Source organism: Diplotaxodon limnothrissa, linkage group LG7 (assembly GCF_057381915.1).
Source record: "Diplotaxodon limnothrissa isolate DT_005_m linkage group LG7, D_limnothrissa_male_GT1.1, whole genome shotgun sequence".
Lineage (NCBI taxonomy): Eukaryota > Metazoa > Chordata > Actinopteri > Cichliformes > Cichlidae > Diplotaxodon > Diplotaxodon limnothrissa.
In genome coordinates, this window is record NC_140602.1 from 48512829 (window position 1) to 48531116 (window position 18288).

General features: G+C 37.8%; 1 protein-coding gene across 1 annotated transcript in view; it reads right to left on the reverse strand.

Annotated features, from left to right (window-relative positions):
- Positions 1–12031: 12031 nt before the first annotated feature.
- Positions 12032–18288, reverse strand: part of astn2 (astrotactin 2) — a 297382-nt gene continuing 291125 nt past the window's right edge. Inside the window, exons 21-23 of the mRNA XM_085359806.1 lie at positions 16541–16641; positions 15312–15495; positions 12032–12269 (exon numbers count right to left, since the gene is read on the reverse strand). Coding sequence (XP_085215932.1) covers positions 12032–12269; positions 15312–15495; positions 16541–16641 — 523 coding nt within the window. The remainder of the gene's footprint in view (positions 12270–15311; positions 15496–16540; positions 16642–18288) is intronic.

Genomic DNA, 18288 nt, shown 5'->3' on the forward strand with positions numbered 1-18288 from the left:
TCCATAATACCTTCATTTTTCAGCTTAAAGGAAAGTAACCCCTGCAATACATTAAATCATTAAAGTACACATTAAGCAAAGCAAGAAAAAAAAACACGAAATAAAATGAATTACATGAAGCAGACATTTTTGAAAAAAAAAAAGAGAAAACAAAACAAAACAAAAAAAAGAACAAAAACAACAACAACAACAACAACATAACCAAGCCTAGGTAGCATGCCTTTTGTTGAGTTTTGTGCTGGCTTTAGTGTCTATTTTAGTGACCTTACTCTACAATCAAGTGATTGAACCAAAGGTATATCAAAATGCATACGTCAAGGATAGCATTGATTGTGTTTCAGAAATATGAAGGAAGTTAAGACAAATGTTAAAAATAATCCTCACACACTCTGAAAGCTTGTTCAACTTTTTTTTTGGAGGGGCTAGAAGTTGGTGCTGGTCAGATATTCTATATCTGTGTGTCACCATAAGTAAAGTGTGTTTCTTCACTGGCACATCAGAGGCTTTAGGTTATTTCGATCTTGGTGGGGAATAAGAGAGCCATGTTAATTTGGAAGTCGCAGATTCAACACACTCACAAAAACCCAAAATATAAAGGCGCACACAAACCACAGCTAGCCACAGAAACAGTTTCCGAAGACAATTTCATAAGTATAGAGCAAAATCCCAAAAGCATAGTGAAAACATTTTAGGGCTTTCACTACTGCCCATCTTCACATAATAACATTTAACTGGGTTAGACAGCTTTGTCTTCCTTGCTGCTTAAAGTACCTCTTTACAGCATTCATTCACACTTGTATGTTTGCTCATAATACATTTTCTCACATTAACATAGACTGCATTAGAACACATGTTGACAACACCACATATAAAATGCACTAAGAACTTTAAAAGAAATCCAGAACCTCAATTGTCCTTGCGTCTTTCACCTAGTAACCCCCCCCCCCCCCCCCCCCCCCCCAAAAAAAAAGAAAAGAAAAATACAACATACATTGATCACGACTTAAGGAATGTCATCGATAACACCTCACTTTGGGCTCGCATGATTTTAGTTTCAGTTTCAACTCACCCCTTGCGACGCTTGATAAGAACTTTGTTACCTCAAGCCCCGATTCAAACAGTTTAAACTGAAATTAAAAACATCCCAGTCCTTCTCCGAATGTAGTAAGTGCTTTCCTGTAGTCTGTGGCTTCCTTGAGCACACAGTACTGCACAGCACAGTCACACAGGAGTACCGAGTTGAAGGGGTGGATATAGTCTGTGAGAGAGAGCGTAGGTCAAAGACCATATCTGCCCCACAACACATTGCTTATGTACGCAATCATATAAACAGGTTCTCTTTCTCTCCCCCTCAGGACTATTGGATGCCGTAGTATTCTAGCTCTGCAGGCAACAAGGTTGTACATGAAAATGACATTTGGATGTATATGTCAACACGCCATTTGCAGTCACAACACAATCAAAGCTCCCTACGTTTTCTGGCTGTGTCGTCTTTAAGTAATTTTTAAAACTATTCTCTTCAGTACAAAGTGCACTTGCTTGTTCTGATCAGCTCTTCTCAGTATTGTGAATCTTGGGTTTTCTGGCCCCATTGTGCTAGATTTTGTCAGACTACACGGCTGCTACAATAGCACGGTATCTTATTACTCTTCTATCCAAACACATACACACGAGTTTTATTCTCTTGCACATTTGATAATGAAGGCTGCTTAGCATATTGGTCCAATGTTTGCTGCTCCTATTTGGCTGAAATCATATTCATGGCTTGAATATACATTTAATTTCATTAAACTTGGGCCAGTGGCACAGTCCCTGTGACAAACATTAGGCTGCTATAGAATTCCAGATCATTCTCATAAATACGTGGTCCTAAATTGTAGTGTCAGCGCAATAGAACCAATAAAACAAGTCAATACCAGAACATATAAAAAAAGTCAAGGTATTATTTTCCACCAAATATAAAGGAAAAAAAATCAAGATATTGTGTAAATATTGCTATATGTTCTTGGACAGGAGGGTTTTTTGTCCTTTTTCATGCATTTCATTTTAACAAAATGTCATATTAAATCAGTGTTTCTACTATTGACCTCAGTTACTGCACTTTCTAGCTGTCATGTAAGAGGGGAAAAGTAAATATTTCAAAAATGTTTAGACGCTGCTATTGTCAAAATGGTGACCTGAATCAAACTGTATGATATTTGGCCATTTGACTCCTTGTGTTGCTATTCTGTTGTTTTGTTTTTTTCCTTTCTTGTATCTGACCTATATGGTGCATTTGATTTTATTAATGAAGTATGGAGGTGCTGTCGTTGTGAAACATATATCCCTTTATGCATAATCCAATGAAGCCCCAAATCCAAGACAACTGGATACACATTAGTACACATTTAAAAATAGTTATCACGTAATTAAGATCTAGTTAGATTAAAATTTTATTTATCTTTAGTTTCCTTGGTGTTTGTGTAATATGTTATCTAAGGCCGAAGGTGAACGTTGTGCCAGAGAAACCAAGAGATGTTGAAGAAGCGTGTAAATGAAGAAATTCCCGTTAACAGGGACTCTTGAAAGTCTTTGTAAAGTCATTTACAAAGACTTTTAAGATTGCATTTAACACTTTATTGAATACCATATAGTCCTGGTAAAAATGTCTTATATTATATTATCAAATTATATGTAATATTAGTACTCCAGATTCTGCTGCTTTACACAAAACTGTCACCAGTGGGGGGAGACTGACCTACATTCACTACGCCATACCAGTAATATGCAGTACTGTGGTTCATCATTTGCCACTGAGGTTACTGGAAAGCCATTCCAGCTGGGATGAATCTGAAACCTGTCATTGGACCCTTTCCTTCACTCTATAAAAAAGAGTAATCTGTTGTTGCTTCCACATACTTAGAATCATTTAGAAATATCCTCCTCAGCCATTATGTGCATCATCAGCTGATATCTGGATACCAAAACAAGTGATTGTTATCACCAAGAAAGTCTGCAGAATGTGACTGAATGTCAACTTGCAAATTATTTTGTTTATATTTGAAAAGGTACCCATAAGCCATAGCTAACCACGATAGTCATGAGAGAAATTATACAGTCGTGCATTGGATGAGGACGTCACCTCTCTACTGTAGTCATCACACGATCCCTTGCTGTACCTCATGCTTGTAATGTTTGCTGCTTCTATATTTTTGGTATTTTAGCGACATTTTGAGTCTCATAACAATGGTGTAAATAGTAGAACTATTTATTGAGAGTGTTATACTTTTTTAAGTTATATTTAATGTCCATGTAAGTTATTTTTTACGTTGTTCCTATAAACCAACATATTATAGGTTGCAAGTCAAAACTGTCATTCTGTCTCTGTTGTCACAGTATATTGTGATCAATGCTGTCAAGCACTGATAAGACATAAACAGTACAATTTAGACCAACAACCACAGAAAGAACTTCTCTCGTTGCTCAATATGTGTAGATGGATATTGCTTGCAAACAGTGATGATTCACCATATTTAAATGTTACTGAGTGCAGTGTATTTTTTTTTAATCAAAACTAGAATGTAAACGTTTCATTTTCTTTGTTTCTCATTTTTTGTAAAACACACACAGAGGCAGACAAGCAATACATTCACACACACACATGCAGTGAGTTTTAACCACATAATGGCTGAGTACAACTACAAATAATGTAACAAGTAACGTTTTGAGAAACCATTGTAATGCACAAGGAACAGGCAGCTGAGGACAGAAGAACGTTGGCAAATGGCAAAGAAAGAGCTTGAAAATTAAGGGGAAAATTGGACTGGAGGTCAGTAGGCAGGTGATGGTGAGCGTTCTTGGATGGCAGAAAAGTAGAAGGTGGGTAGGGGCAGAGGTAGGAACGGGTGGACTGCTTTTCCTGGCCTGTCTTGCTATTTGTCCAGGTGTGAAAATGTGTACTCACAGAGGCTGCCCCTAAGCCAGAGGTGGCCAGCCTGACTGGCAACACGCCGAGGCCAGTGAGTCAGAGTTTCTCCCGGGGTTGGCAACCATATCTCTCTGGGACTCCTACCACCCCTCCCACCCCCTTGCTACCTCTACCTCCCCACACCTCGACACACTGCCTCATCTGTCACTGTCAGGCATGCCTGTTTAGGGCAAGCAGGGTCAAGCTTGCCCTGTGAAAATTAGAGAGGATGTTTGCCCAGCTTACAGAGTCTTTTGAAGCTAGGCTCAAGCAACAACAGTTCGCCTCACCTACAGCATATGCTTATCACATAATATGACGTTTATGGCAACGTTTTTTGCAAGGCTTTAGTAATTCTCCACATCTCCATCAACAACTGTTTGTTTTTTGCTTTTCATTTAACACCTGGCTTTTTATGTTATGTTAAAAAAAATGTCGGAAACGTTGTGTCTAACTCATTTAAAGTGCAGTGGAGAGTGCGAGAAAGTGTGTCTAAATACCTAATGTTTTTGCACAAATCTTTGTGGAGAAAAATACTGGTGTGCCATCTCGTAAGAAATTGTCTATGCGTGTTGTAAGACATGAAGTACCTCTCACAGGCCTCTTGTTATAGAATGGTCCCTTATCTCTGTTTCCTAAACCTTCAGTAGATCAATTAAAAAAAAAAAAAAAAAGTTGGATTGCCCTTTTTTTCTGAGTTGGACCTACAAAAAAAAGTGTATTTGCATAGTATGTGGGTATCTAGTGGTATTACTGCAATGTTTCGTACTCAGTTGCTCAACAAATATATTTTAAGATGTAAATAGTAATATTATATGATGATTGTATTTGCAAACCATGTACTAACTGTTTGGGAGTAGGTCTCCGATTGATTTTTATCATAACTATTATACAATGAAATGAACCGTGAAATGTTGTGCATTGTGTCAAAGTATCACCTGCAAGACAGAAAAAAAAAAAAAAAAAAAAAACTAAACAAAAAGCAAAAAAAAAACCCCACAAAAAAGTGATGCTTTACCACACCACTTGTCTGCATTTATTTGTTCCTAATGGCTTAATTCTAGTACTGTTGTCAGCTGTCTTAACCATGAATTGAATTTATCCATTGTGTAATAAATTATTTGTTTTTTAGATGAATAATATCATAACAATTTCTTAGCAGTCTGTTCAGATTCATCCTCATAATTAAACTTAACATTATTATGTATTGAAAAGTTCCTTTCACATTTGTCTGAGTTGACTGACACTAACCAACAAAAATTTCATTTATCTTCATACTGTATGTTACTGAGTCTTATCCATATGCTTTTGTGTTTGCTGAGAATTTCACCGACACTGTAAAGGTAGCCATCAAACTCAGTGGGCCCTTGCTCCCTCAGATGACCTCCTCTCACTTTTTTTCTTACACAGTATGCACTTTTCAGGCACATATACAACAGACTGGACTTTTATGTTTCAGCCGATTGTTCTCTCTGTTGTCACAGTTGCAATTATATATTTTTTGGTGCTCTGGTACATTGCAAAACATGTCTGATATGTGCTATATTTTCATAAAAGAGTCATAAAGATGAGTATCATGTTCATTTTGCTGTCATTTATTGTGTAGAAATAAAACACTGGTTAAAGTGAGCATAATGCTGGATGTCTGTGGTCTGTTTTTTTTTTTTTTTAAAGTTCCAATATTTTTTAATCATTGACAGACAACGCTGCATAGACAAAAAGATGTGGGTCCAGCCTTGTAAGTAGCTAGCAACTTCCTTTTGTCAGTGTGTAAGAAGCTTGAACAGATTCAAGCTTCAGTATAAAACCTTTCCAAATGCTGTCCCCAAATTTCAAGGAATTTCAGGTCATTCCTTGAAATTAGATTAGCTTGCTAGGTCTACGCTATAGGTAACATCAGCTGGAAGCAGCGGGCCCTCATTGGGTTTAAATCACACTCAACACTGCACTCCATAAGGGTCCCCAGGCTAGACTCCAATGCAACTTGAGCCTACTTTGGAACATGACAGAGAGACATATAAACAAAGCCATACTGACTTGGATGCCTCTCAGCTTAATACTGTGCTACTGTGCCAGCCAAACCAATGCGAGAGGCTGTAGCTCAGGTGGTAGACCAGGTCATCTACTAATCAGAGGGTTGCTGATTATCAGATACTTTGCTATCTGATACATCCATCATAGCATGAATGCATGTGAATGTCAGATAAAAAGCAACTGCAGACAAAGTCCATAGAAGAAAGTGCTTGTGCGAATAGTTGAATGAGGCAAGTTGTGTAAAGTGCTTTGAGTGCTCAGAGTAGAATAGCGCTATATAAGAACCAGTCCATTTACCCATGTGGTAAATATTGGATGAACAGAAGACCATGTCCACCTTGACCACAAAGGCCCTGGTAGCTCAGTGCTATAATATCAGATAATAGAATAAAGCAACTCAAAACTGGCATCTGGTGGACACAGCAAAATGGCTCTGGAAAACGAAAGCTACTAATACCTCATTTCTAACTGGTCACCCACCTTGCATAATAAGGTGGCCACAGGAACTATGATGGAAGACCAAGTTCCTGCATGGACTGTGCCATGGACAGTGTTGGGTAAGTTACTTTAAAAAAAGTAATTAATTACTAATTACTTAGTCAATATTGTATTTAAAATACTTATCTAATTACTGTGTCAGAAAAGTAACTTAATTACTAAATAAGTAATTTAACTAAATACTTCTTAAAATCCCTATAAACCTTGAGTGGGCAAACAATAGAAATTAAACTCTTTAAATAATAAAAAAAATTTTTTGAAGACGGAGACTCTACAGTCTGCAGATGTAGCATCTCCTCCACAATATAGCCTGCAATCATTTTTTTAAGCTCACCTTCAGATGCTTTCTGTGCTGCTGAAGTAAAATCAAGGTTTATATATTTTATTTATTGTTTACTCTATTTAATTTGTAAAATATGTGTACACACACACACACACACACGTAGAAAAATATTTAGTATACACATCCAGAAATGCATATACTATTATATATTGTACATATATTTATTAGTTTCAGATGTAGCCATTCTTGTATTTTGCTTGTTACATTCTTGTATTTTGCACAACTCTGTTGCTTGTGAAGCTCGCACACAAGAATTTCACTCACATGTACTGTACCAGTGTACCTGCACATGTGATGTGACAATAAAAGTGATTTGATTTGATTTGATTTGAGGTTTGCCTGCTTAGCAGGAGTTGCCGTGGAGTTATCCATGGATGATGAACAAGGATCACTCAGAAGTGTTCGTATTACTGTAATATTCTCGTCTGCTTGTTTCAGAAAAGTGAAGAGACGGGAATATGTCCATTTCATAAAACAGCCACTCGCTTCAGCCGAGTCCGACATCTTCCGCTTTAGAATACGACTATGCAGCAAACTGGCGCGAAATGACGTGAACCTGCACTACAGCGATGTTAAAGCGGCAGAGTTTACTTCTACGTTTAGAAGATAAATTATTGAAATTAAACAATGATATTCAGCGAGTTTAATTATTTTACAATGTAACGCAAGTACCTAATACCTAAAAATGAACAGTAATTAGTTACTCTACTTTTTCAGTGGAAAAGTAATTTAATTACAGTAACGCGTTACTTAGTAACGCATTATACCCAACACTGGCCATGGATAGATGCAAGAAGTGGCTGACATCCAGAAATCCAGGCAGTGACTAGAAAAGGCTAACATGAAGGACAACACACAGGCTCTGATCATGGCAGCACAACTACAGGCCTCACTATCCACCACATAGTAGCAGGATATAAGTGTACCAGTACATCTTTAGATTATCCGATCCACTTCTAATCCAGCATATGGGAGACACCAGTGAAGGTGTTGAGAACAACAGGGCTGACATCCCAGTTTTTGGCAGACAAGCAGCTTCTAGCCAACAAACCAGAAAATGGTGGTTGACAAGGAACAGATGTGGCAATTCCAGCGGATAACAACAACAGAAAGAAGGAGCATGAGTCTCCCCTAGGAAAACACTTGGGGGAAGGAACAAATGGAGAAGATTTGGAAGGTAAAGCTTAAAGGGGTCCCTGTGGTAATAGGAGTATGAGGAACTGTGACTCCAAAGCTGGAAGTGTGGCTCCAGCAGATTCCAGACACAAAATAGAGGTGCCTATCCAGAAGAGTGGAGTCCTAGGAACAATTAAGATACTGCGCAGAATCCTCAGAGTTCCAGGCTTATAGGAGAGGACCTAAGCTTTAATGCACACAATGGAAGATTTTTTATATAGAACTCATTCTTGTTCATTCTGTCATCCTTTATTGATACATTGGCATGGAAATGTGAGTGGTGCTCTTGGCTCTTGAATGAGCCTAATGGCCCAGTTTGTGAGAATGAACATCAAACTACTGATTTTTAAAGTGCGGTTAATGTTGCATGACTGGAAAGAAACTGGATCTGAGCGTAAAGGAATAGTTTGTCGAGGGAGGTGGAAAGAGAAAATGCTTCCCAGCAGCTCACATGAAGACCTTCAGTTAATGACATAATTTAGTGTAATTCATAGGGGATAGCTGGTAGTTCAGTGACTGATTTCCCCCTTTCCAACTCAATGTAAATATTTTTCTGCTAGAGCATGCAGTAAATTGGGTAAAACTTAAGAAATAACAGAATTGCACTCTATTCTACAATTGCTTACAGCCATTTTCATCAGCGCCTCATTTTCCTTTCATTCTAATTAATTGTGATCCAGTTATTGCTCCGATATTGTGCAACTTCATTGTAGTGGTTTGCATACCATGGGCTTCTCTCCTGTGAGGTCCGTGTCATTTCAAGTCGGGCACATTAGTCATATGAGCCACATTTAATTAGCACAACCACAACTATAAAACACCATCTGTGTGTTGATACATGCTGGATATTGATAATCAATACTGCTTACTCCTTCAACCTAATTTTAATTAATTAGATGAAACAAAGTACAATGTAAATTCAAACTATTGTTCCAGTGTAATAAAATCGTGCAAAGACAGATGCTTAGAATAAACTGATTATCTTTTTTTTTGCAGAATTTTTCTGATTCAGTAGCCTGGCAGCATTGGCAACCTTAGTTTACATAATGTTACATCTAACATTATTTTAACAGGTCGTGCTTCCCACATAATTGACTATAGGGAAAACTGCTTGAATCCAAGTGATGTAAATTCCATCATCCACAGGTGAAAACCAGGCAATTTGTGGATGTCAGCCTCATACTCCAATTGTTTGGGTGGACTTGTTTGGCAGAAATCATACAACACCACACTAAACATACATACGTCCTTGAGGCAGACTTCAAGTGGATGTGACACAAGTATAGCAGACATTAATAGTCATCCATGGTGTCTGCAGCAGTCATAATCACTACTTCGGTTTACCATGTCAGCATGCTAAATTTTGTGAAATACCACAAAACATAAAATAAGTGGAAGGTGCTTTAGCTGTGTAGGTAACAGGTCATAAAACAAGGACTACTGAGTGATGTCAGTGCCCATATAATGGATGATGGATCCATGGTTTTTAAATGTTTGAAAAATCTTTGTAATTCTTCAAATAGTTCTTGAGATACGGCACTCAAAACATCCAATATCAAGCTTTTGGATGATCTAGAGGAAAATTACTGTGGATCATTAGTCACTGGCTTTGAAGATTTTTGGAGACCATTACGTACAATTTCATGGTGATCCTTCAAACACATGTTGAGATACTTTATTTTGGGCAGAAAATTGCAGGTCTACACATAAACTAACACTGTGTAAAGTCTCATATCCTATCAGATATGGTTAATATTCTTCCACAGGTGGAATATTACCCCATAGGCAAAGGCATATGGATAAGTTGAGTAGGTGCAGATATTTCAAAAGATGCAGTACTTTCCAACAACCATCATCAGTTGTGAATGTTTTAACACGAAAAAACGTTATACTTACCACAGAAAAAATGATTTCATGAACACTATATGTTTTAGATATGGGTTTACACGTTTTCTTTTGAAAAACTGAGCAATATTAAACAAGGAAGTGTGAGCGTATCAAATCTGAAAGTACTCAACAGGCTTTTAGGTTTGAAAGTTGTGACAATTATCCAATCACTCACAGTAATAACTTTGCGAGCGTTATTGTGTTGGAAAGACACATCAAAGTCCCCTTGTCTCTCTGTTTTTTTTTTTTATGGATTGCATTAGTTACCAGAAACTGACGTTAACTGAAAAATATGCGCTTCCAAACAAAAGTATTTTTAATTACAACAGTACAATCGCACACCAGGTGGAAAATAACTACCAGGTGGGAAATAACCAATAAAATGAAAATGGGGAAAGCGTTACAAAAAAAAATAAAAAAAATCAAATACACAAGGAAAACATTTTATTTGCAGATGTGGCAAAAAAAATTGGAATACATGTTTGTTGTGGGTTTTAGCCACTCACGATGACTGAGTAAGTGGTTCAGATCTGTCTGAGACCCAGGTCTAAATCTAAACGATTAAGTCTGTTGTAGTGGAAAAAGAAAGATCCTCTCATTTTATACATGTTGTTTTTTTATATTTCACATTCTTCAGAAAAAGACAAAGCCACATAATAATACACATATTTTTTTTACAATTGAAAATTTACAATATAATAATTTATTATTACAATTCATACAACATGAGATGAACATATTGAAAAGGCATTGTTTATCTTCAGTTAAACAATATCCATGGCTTTGAAGATATGTTATTGGACTGAAAAACAAGAAGATTAAACAGACCACATGTGATTCCTACAATCACTGATTCTTCACATTTCAGTGTACAGTACCTCATGTTTACATCTGGGTCAGCAGTAATTGTCCTGTTTTCTACTGTTGGGAAAATGTTGGTCAGATCTACAGCTTTATTATCACGCTTGCTATATTTATCTGCAAAAACAAAAATATAAAAAATGTATAAATTCTGCTGTGAGGGCAGAACTTTTGAAAACCAGTTAACATTTTCAGTTTTAGCTTTAGATCTGATATAATCTTAGGTCTGTTACTGCTTCTCTTATATGCGTCTCGTATATTTCCAATTTGCAGGACTTATGCTACAATGACAAGTCGTGTTTCAGTCACAAGCAATAACTTATCATTAGATTACAAACACATTACATGAACTTGCAAAAGTCTAGATATAAGATTCGATTTCATCCACCGCCCCAGTATCAGAATTCTTTATACTAATACTAATAGTCTTATATTACTTAAGTAATATAACATGGCTATAGGTACTGCAGTTCGAGAAAGTCATACAAGAAAATGATTCATTCATTTCAGCAATAAAATTAAAGCTAACTCAAAAGTCTGGATATAATGTCTGAATGCCACCTACTTCGTCTTGCATAATAATTTCACTAGGCAAATATCAATCCTGTTACCACACAAGTCCTTGCTGTTTCAAGTGAATCAATCGAAGGTCATGTAAGTCAAACTACATGCTTTCTCACTTACCGATTTTAAATTCCTGAAGCAAAGTGTAGTTATTCTTCTTAATTAATGTGAACTTAAAAACAAGTAAGTGATTTTGGCTTTAACACAGTTCAGTTTCTCCTTTCGAATGAAGGTAGTAAAGGCAAATAAGTTATACTATGGATATTTCCTTTTTTTCCTCTTTCTTTTAAGTGTACCAGGAAAGCTTCAAAGCACCAAAAAGGAACTATGATTTTACATTCAAAGTATTTAAGTCAACCAGTTTTCTTTTGTCTGAATAATATTTTACATGTTCACTCTGCAGTCTCTCATTGATATGTGCAATCACTGGCATCACTGGAGAAATATGTCAGGGATTTTTTTTTTCTGGGATAATCTTCTTTCTCATAATAAAAGTAGGCCACACAAAAATATTTTTTTCGGTAGCTTTAACACAACGTCCAGTGAATGAAGTCCTGTGAGAGTTTTTTTTTTCTTTCAGCCTCAATCGATTTGCAAAATGCAACAGTCGAGTGAGAGGCAACTGCTGCAGAGTGTACTGAAGAGGTACATCAATCAGTGATGTCATTTTGCAAAAAAAAGAAAAAAACAAAAGACGAACTGCTCATTTCGTAACTCCTGTCTCATCGGAGTTTGGTGCTGCTGTATGTGTTACGCTGTACAGAAATGAGCTTTTCCATGCAGGCAGTGCGACTGTCATGTAAAGAGCCATGCCACATATTGGTGGGAGGTCGTGCCTCTTCACTCCGGCAGTAGACATATGCCATGGTGTCGGTGCGGCTCTGGATGTGGGTGCTGCGCAGGAGGGACCGGCAATAGAGGCTAATCTTCTCCACCCTACGTAATATGAGGTTGGCTTTTCTGTTAAAGAAGATAAAATCACAAAAATATGACTTTTATACTTAAATCATTATGTTTTCTTTCAAGTTTGCTGTTCGCAAAACAACTGCAGATTACATGAGATCGCTGGAGCAAAAATTCTTTTAGAGCAAAAGGAATAATCTTGAAGTTTAGGCAACAATGGACACAAGCAGAATTACTGAACAATTTCAAAAATGTATTTCATAATGAATATATACTAGAGCTGTACAGAAAATCAAGGTACTATACATTATATATTTCTGAGGAATATATATCTAATGTATAAATACCTAAGCTTGTCTGGCTGATGTCCATCTTTCTCATCGTAATAATGATGCTTCAGTTCAAGTCATGACCTCAGTGTAAACCACTTTTACCACCTTTATTCAGTACAAAAAACACTGACAGCAGTAATTTGCAGCAACATGTTGTTTCATAGGCTCTCTCCTGGACTCTGTTGTATTCACTGGGTAAGCAAGTGGCAAGGCTTTAGCTATCAAGTAGTACTATAACATGTTATCATGCATTATGGGAGATGTTTGGTTACTTATTAGAGTCTCTCCAAGTCATATCTTTTGCCTCTAAATTAGACAAAGGTAACAAAAAATACCTTATCTTAAGTCATTATGGTAATGCTGTTGTAATTTTAAAGACCACAGAACAACATTTTGTACCCATGTCTTACCAAATGCATCTCCAACAGAGCAACAGCACATGCTTGTTCTGTTGTTCTATGGCTAGGATTTTTATGGAGCATCAAAGAAAGTCATTCATACAAATTATAAGCAGCTGTTGATGAAAATATCTATAAAATGAATTGGGATTATAAAGGCAACAGATTCATCCAGCAGGCACAAAATGCCCTGGTTTAAAGATACCAGTTTGTTCCTAACAAGACCTATTTTTAATGCATTAAAAAGAAAAGTGGTAAAAAGTTAACACATGAATTCAAACAGAAAAAAAAAAAGAATCAGGATTGTGCCTTTATCTGTGTCTCCACATATGAATTGTCTGCACAAATGTCACCAGATTTCAAAGAACTGCATCTGAGTCTCTCCCATCCATCTGATAAGACTGCCTGTCTGGGACAAAACCAAGACATGCAATGGCGCATTTTGAGTTCTTGGGTGCTGGTTCTGCTTAACAATACATCAGAGGCAGCTGTCTAGAGTGAGTGAAACAAAGAATTTTGTCTCAAACTTCTGGAGTCTGGAGCTGAAGTTTAAGCCATGACTGAACCATATGCCATGTCAGGTCAGCTCAGATTACAAAGGATTTATATATCTACTTATCTATATATATACAGAGAGAGAGACTTTACAATACATATGTATATATATATATATATATATATATATATATATATATATATATATATATATATGCTAAAATGAAAAAGGTCCATACTGAGAAAAACACAATTCACTTTGTTTTGAAAAGCAGTGTCTGCTACATCAACATCTGTCTTTAGTTAAGCAAGGAGTACAGACATCCTTTTCACTTATTCGCTGAAAGGGTGGTGGTGGTGGGGGTGGCATTTTCTCATTTCCCCTAAATTCTTACGTCTGAAACAACAGAATACCAAACACATTATCAAGGCTGACTAGGAAGCACGTGACTCAGGGCATAAAAAACCAAAACAACAGAAAATGAAAAAGGTTGAAAAAGAGAAACTAAATTCATTCAATTATGAAACAAAACAAAGAGATCAAAAACAGAAAGAAGAAAAAACATGCATTTTAAGTTGCGTCTATGGCAACTCCTCGGTTAAGATTTGGCCTTGCATTTATAAATTTCATTAAAAGACTGTTAAGCACTGATTAAGAATGCAGTTTCAGGGCATTCCAGCCGAGGACACTACATAACATTATAAGATGTTTGCATTCAGAGTAAGAGTAAAAGAAAGCATTAACCATGCACACAATGTACAAATACAACCATTGCATGAGGTGCTGTAACAATGGTGGACATGTGGGGGGGCCCTGGGATTCTCAGCTACTGGAGTAGTGCTGACTGTGCTTATGTTTCACTTGGCCATGCTGTTACCTTTTAAAAGGAACCACCAATAGAGTCTGCTTGTAAATTACCACAACGAGGCTCAACCCTGCCAACTTCAGGCAGTAAATAATCTCCACTCACTCCAGCCCTCCACCCCCTCGCAGCTGCCCACACACAAACACGCATAGACAAACACACTATCCAACTACTCCAATGCCTATTCTAAGTCCCAGTGGCTGACCTGTGCCTCCCACCCCCCTTCACCAATCAGAAAGAAGCATAATCAGACCAAAGTTATTCCTTAATTATTATATTATTTATGGCTTGAAAGGAGTACTTTCAGACAGTGGGGGTGGATTAACCAAAACAATGTGCTGTAACTTAAGATCACATGTTGCTAAAATCAGTGCCGGGCCAACTGCCTTCTCAGACTTACATATATCAATGTTTTGTTTTACGTATTTTAAACATTTTGTTTATACTTCCTCTTTTTCTGTTTTGTTGGTTTATACGCTTCTGTTTTCATTTCACCATACAGTCGCGCTGTCTGTTCTAACTATCAGTAGGGGTGACCCTTTAAACGGGGTCATGGGTGACAGGATGTCGGTGCAGTACAGTGCAGACACAGATGAGCTTTTTATGAGAAAAAGAGGAAACGGTGCTGGAGGTTGAGCAGGGTCTTAGCTGAATATCACGTTTAGTGTTTGGCTTGGCTGTCAAACGCTGTTTTGGCATCACCATGGTGATGTAAGGAGCAACTGTAACCCCAAAGGTTTTATGATGACCTTGCCCACTGGCTTTCCAGTAGAAGCAGTTTGGGAGCCTATGTGTGTGTGCATGTTGTGCAATGGTGCTCCTGATTGAGTGTGTGTGAGGGGTGAGGTTACTGACAGACTGGAAAAATAATGAGGATTATTTTTCAAGACAATAAAACATCTGTTACACCTAAAAATCCTCAGATAGTTATTAAAAAATGACAATATGTGAAATATCTTTCAAGTCTGCACAGTTAAAAGCTCTGGTTTCACATTCAAATATTCTCACCTGGGGCCTAGCTCATCCTCGCTACGCCAGACAAAGTCTCCGAATTTTTCATAATGAGAATTGTAGTGATGCTGGACTCTGTAGAGCAGTGGAGGAGGAATCTCCATCAGCAAATTGTAGGCCATCTGCTGCTCTTTGCCGCTGGTGTAGCCATTATACAAGTTGTACACCTTGTCTGCAGTTTCTGTCGGGAAGAATAGATGAATGAATTAGAGACTGAAAAACAGAGAGGGAAGAAGTGAGGAAAGTAAATAAGAGATTAAAATTTTAAGGGAATATGTAAAAATACATGCAGAAAACATACAGAATTTTAAACAACAGGGGTCAGATTGATTATCGGCCATGAAAATAAAACTAAACAAAAGAAAAAAGAAAAAAACAAACCAAAAAAACTGCTGTGCATTTTTTTGAAAGGTACGTTATCTACTTCATCCATATTACACATTTATCGGTAGGAATTCTCCATTCAGACTCAAAACTTGTGGAAGACATGTTACATAGCATTTGAGGTGTTATTCAGTGGAGTTGTTTGTAATATAAGCACTCTGTCTTTAGATAAATTCTGAGCTCCACTTGGGCTATTACATTTACCTGACCTCCAAAACGCCACTCAGTCCCTTGCAATATCTAACAGAAGCATTTGCTCTTATATCAGCACATACACGATTGCCTTTCAGATGCCTCTCCTTAATCTGAATTATTTTGGCAGTCGATTACTTGCTCACTTGTTGGATGTACTTGTTTATGCTACTCTTAGGAGACTGTGCTAGTCATTACTGAAATGAACATGCGGGATAGTGTTCATGAATTTGTGCATTTTTAGTAGCAGCTGCCCACCCACAGAACTTTCCACCCCCATTGGTGCATTTTTTTGTGATTACAGCCTCACTCTAATTTGTCCCACCGAGTAAATCTGGCCGTACCTCCTAAAGCACTCTCCTTCCCATATTTTGGATTCTTGAGTACTTTGTTTGACAAATTCTGTCTGCTATAATTAAAAAATTAAATTGACATTACAAATTGGTAGAGTGTGCCTTTACATTTTGCTAACCATAGTGTGCAATCTTGCATGTGCACATTGCATAGGTAAGAGCACAGTAGACAAAGTAGTGGATAAGTAGCCATTCAGGTAAACTGTGATTACATGAAAGCGATGCAAGGAAAAAAGCAATATTAAATAAAGATGAGTACAATAAAGCAGAGTCCCAAAAAATGATGGGTGAGAGTACCTTCTGCTCGCGTGTCATCCACCACTGGACAAGATGTCCGTACTGAGACAAAGCTTGATTCAGAGTAACTACCTCGGCTATCCACTGCATAGAGAGTAAACCTGAAAGTAACAACAACAAAAAAAAAATAGCACCAGTAAGCACATCATTTATAAGGTAAAATAAGGTACAAGGGAAACAGGTAAGGTACAAGTGAGCAAAAGGTACTCAATATTGATTTAAATATGCCATATGTATGTCCTGTCACCAAAGAAAATACATTGTAATTTGTGGTGTTACTTTCAGAGAGTGAGAAAGCATGCACACAAGGGAAGAAATGCTCTTTAAAAAGTATTGCAATTCATTGTCAGCTACAATTTACCCTAAAGGAAAAAAAAAAGTCTAAATTCTCTGTCCAGTTGGCATGTGGTTTCAGGAGGTTGTTGGCAGTTGAGAGATTCAATAAACTACCTGTTTAGCAATTGACTGATGGACACAGGTGTGGCCGACTGATGGGAAAACAGAAATTAAGAAAGGAAGCAGAACTAACAACAATAAAAGAAGGTGAGTATTTTTTTTATAATAAAGCAGGAAATGCAGGGCTCCTGTGGGTCATCAGAGTACCCTTTCTTATTAAGAGGCACCTGAACCATACCCCACCCAATTGACCAGATATCAACAACCTTCTCTTCCTTCTGCACCAGGAGCTGCTTGACTACATACATTGACCTGGCTGAAGCATGTTGAGAGGAGGAAAAACAGCAACAAAGCTGACCACCTTGGGGAAGTTGGGAAAGGGCTGCAAAAGGGCAGCGAATATGCATAAATTCAACCTGTACAGGCAGATCTTTGGTGGACATCCAGACTTTCAGGCCCATCTAATGACAGGAGCAAGGCTGTTCAAACCTTCCTCCACGCAAGGTAGCACCTGCAAATAAGTGGCTAAGCTTAAGGAACTAACACCTCTTTCAGTTATGGAAAGAGCAAAGGCTTGTAACTGTGAAAACACTGGAAAGGTGAGAGACCTGTGAGAAACCTTTTTGGCAGAGAGTAGGTTGAGCAATACGATGAAATTGTTGACAGAGAAAATAGTTGTGTTACCTTCTGAGTTTGGAATAACAGCTACAAAGTCACCAGAAATGTGGAACCACATCCACAAAGGAATAGGAGGGAAGGACATAGAGCGAGCCTACAGGATGATGATTACAAGGTTTAGTTTTTGAGCAGGCTGAACAGAAAGCAATAAAATCTCTCACATCCCCTCTCATTTCTAGCCTGTCACCATGTGACGTGTGAGTATTAATGTCTGTTGATGTCAGTGAATAACTTAAGTGGCCGAGGAATAAAGAATTACTCAAAGGCGCAGCTTCCTGGAACTTTAACATCTTCCAGTACTTACCTCACCTAACTCTCAACCTCCTGGGTAACCAGCTCAAACTGGATGAACATGGGTGTATTATCAGTCTAATGGTGCAGACCAATAACACTCTGTGAAACGCCACGTTATTGTGGTGTTATTATTTGTGTTATCCCAGAGATCCCAGAGACTATGATGTCAGGGGTTTTTGCCCTGGTAAGGTCTCCCTGAGGAAAATTGGCCCTGAAGGGCAGACAATGAACTATCCACATGATCCCTATGCAAGACCAAGGAATCAAGGGACCACTTTACCTTGTCTGAGACAGGGGTACCAGGGGTGCGCCCTGGAGCCACCTTGTGGCTCAACACCCACAGGAGGCTTTTGCGGTTGAGGCCCAACTGCTGGGGCTGA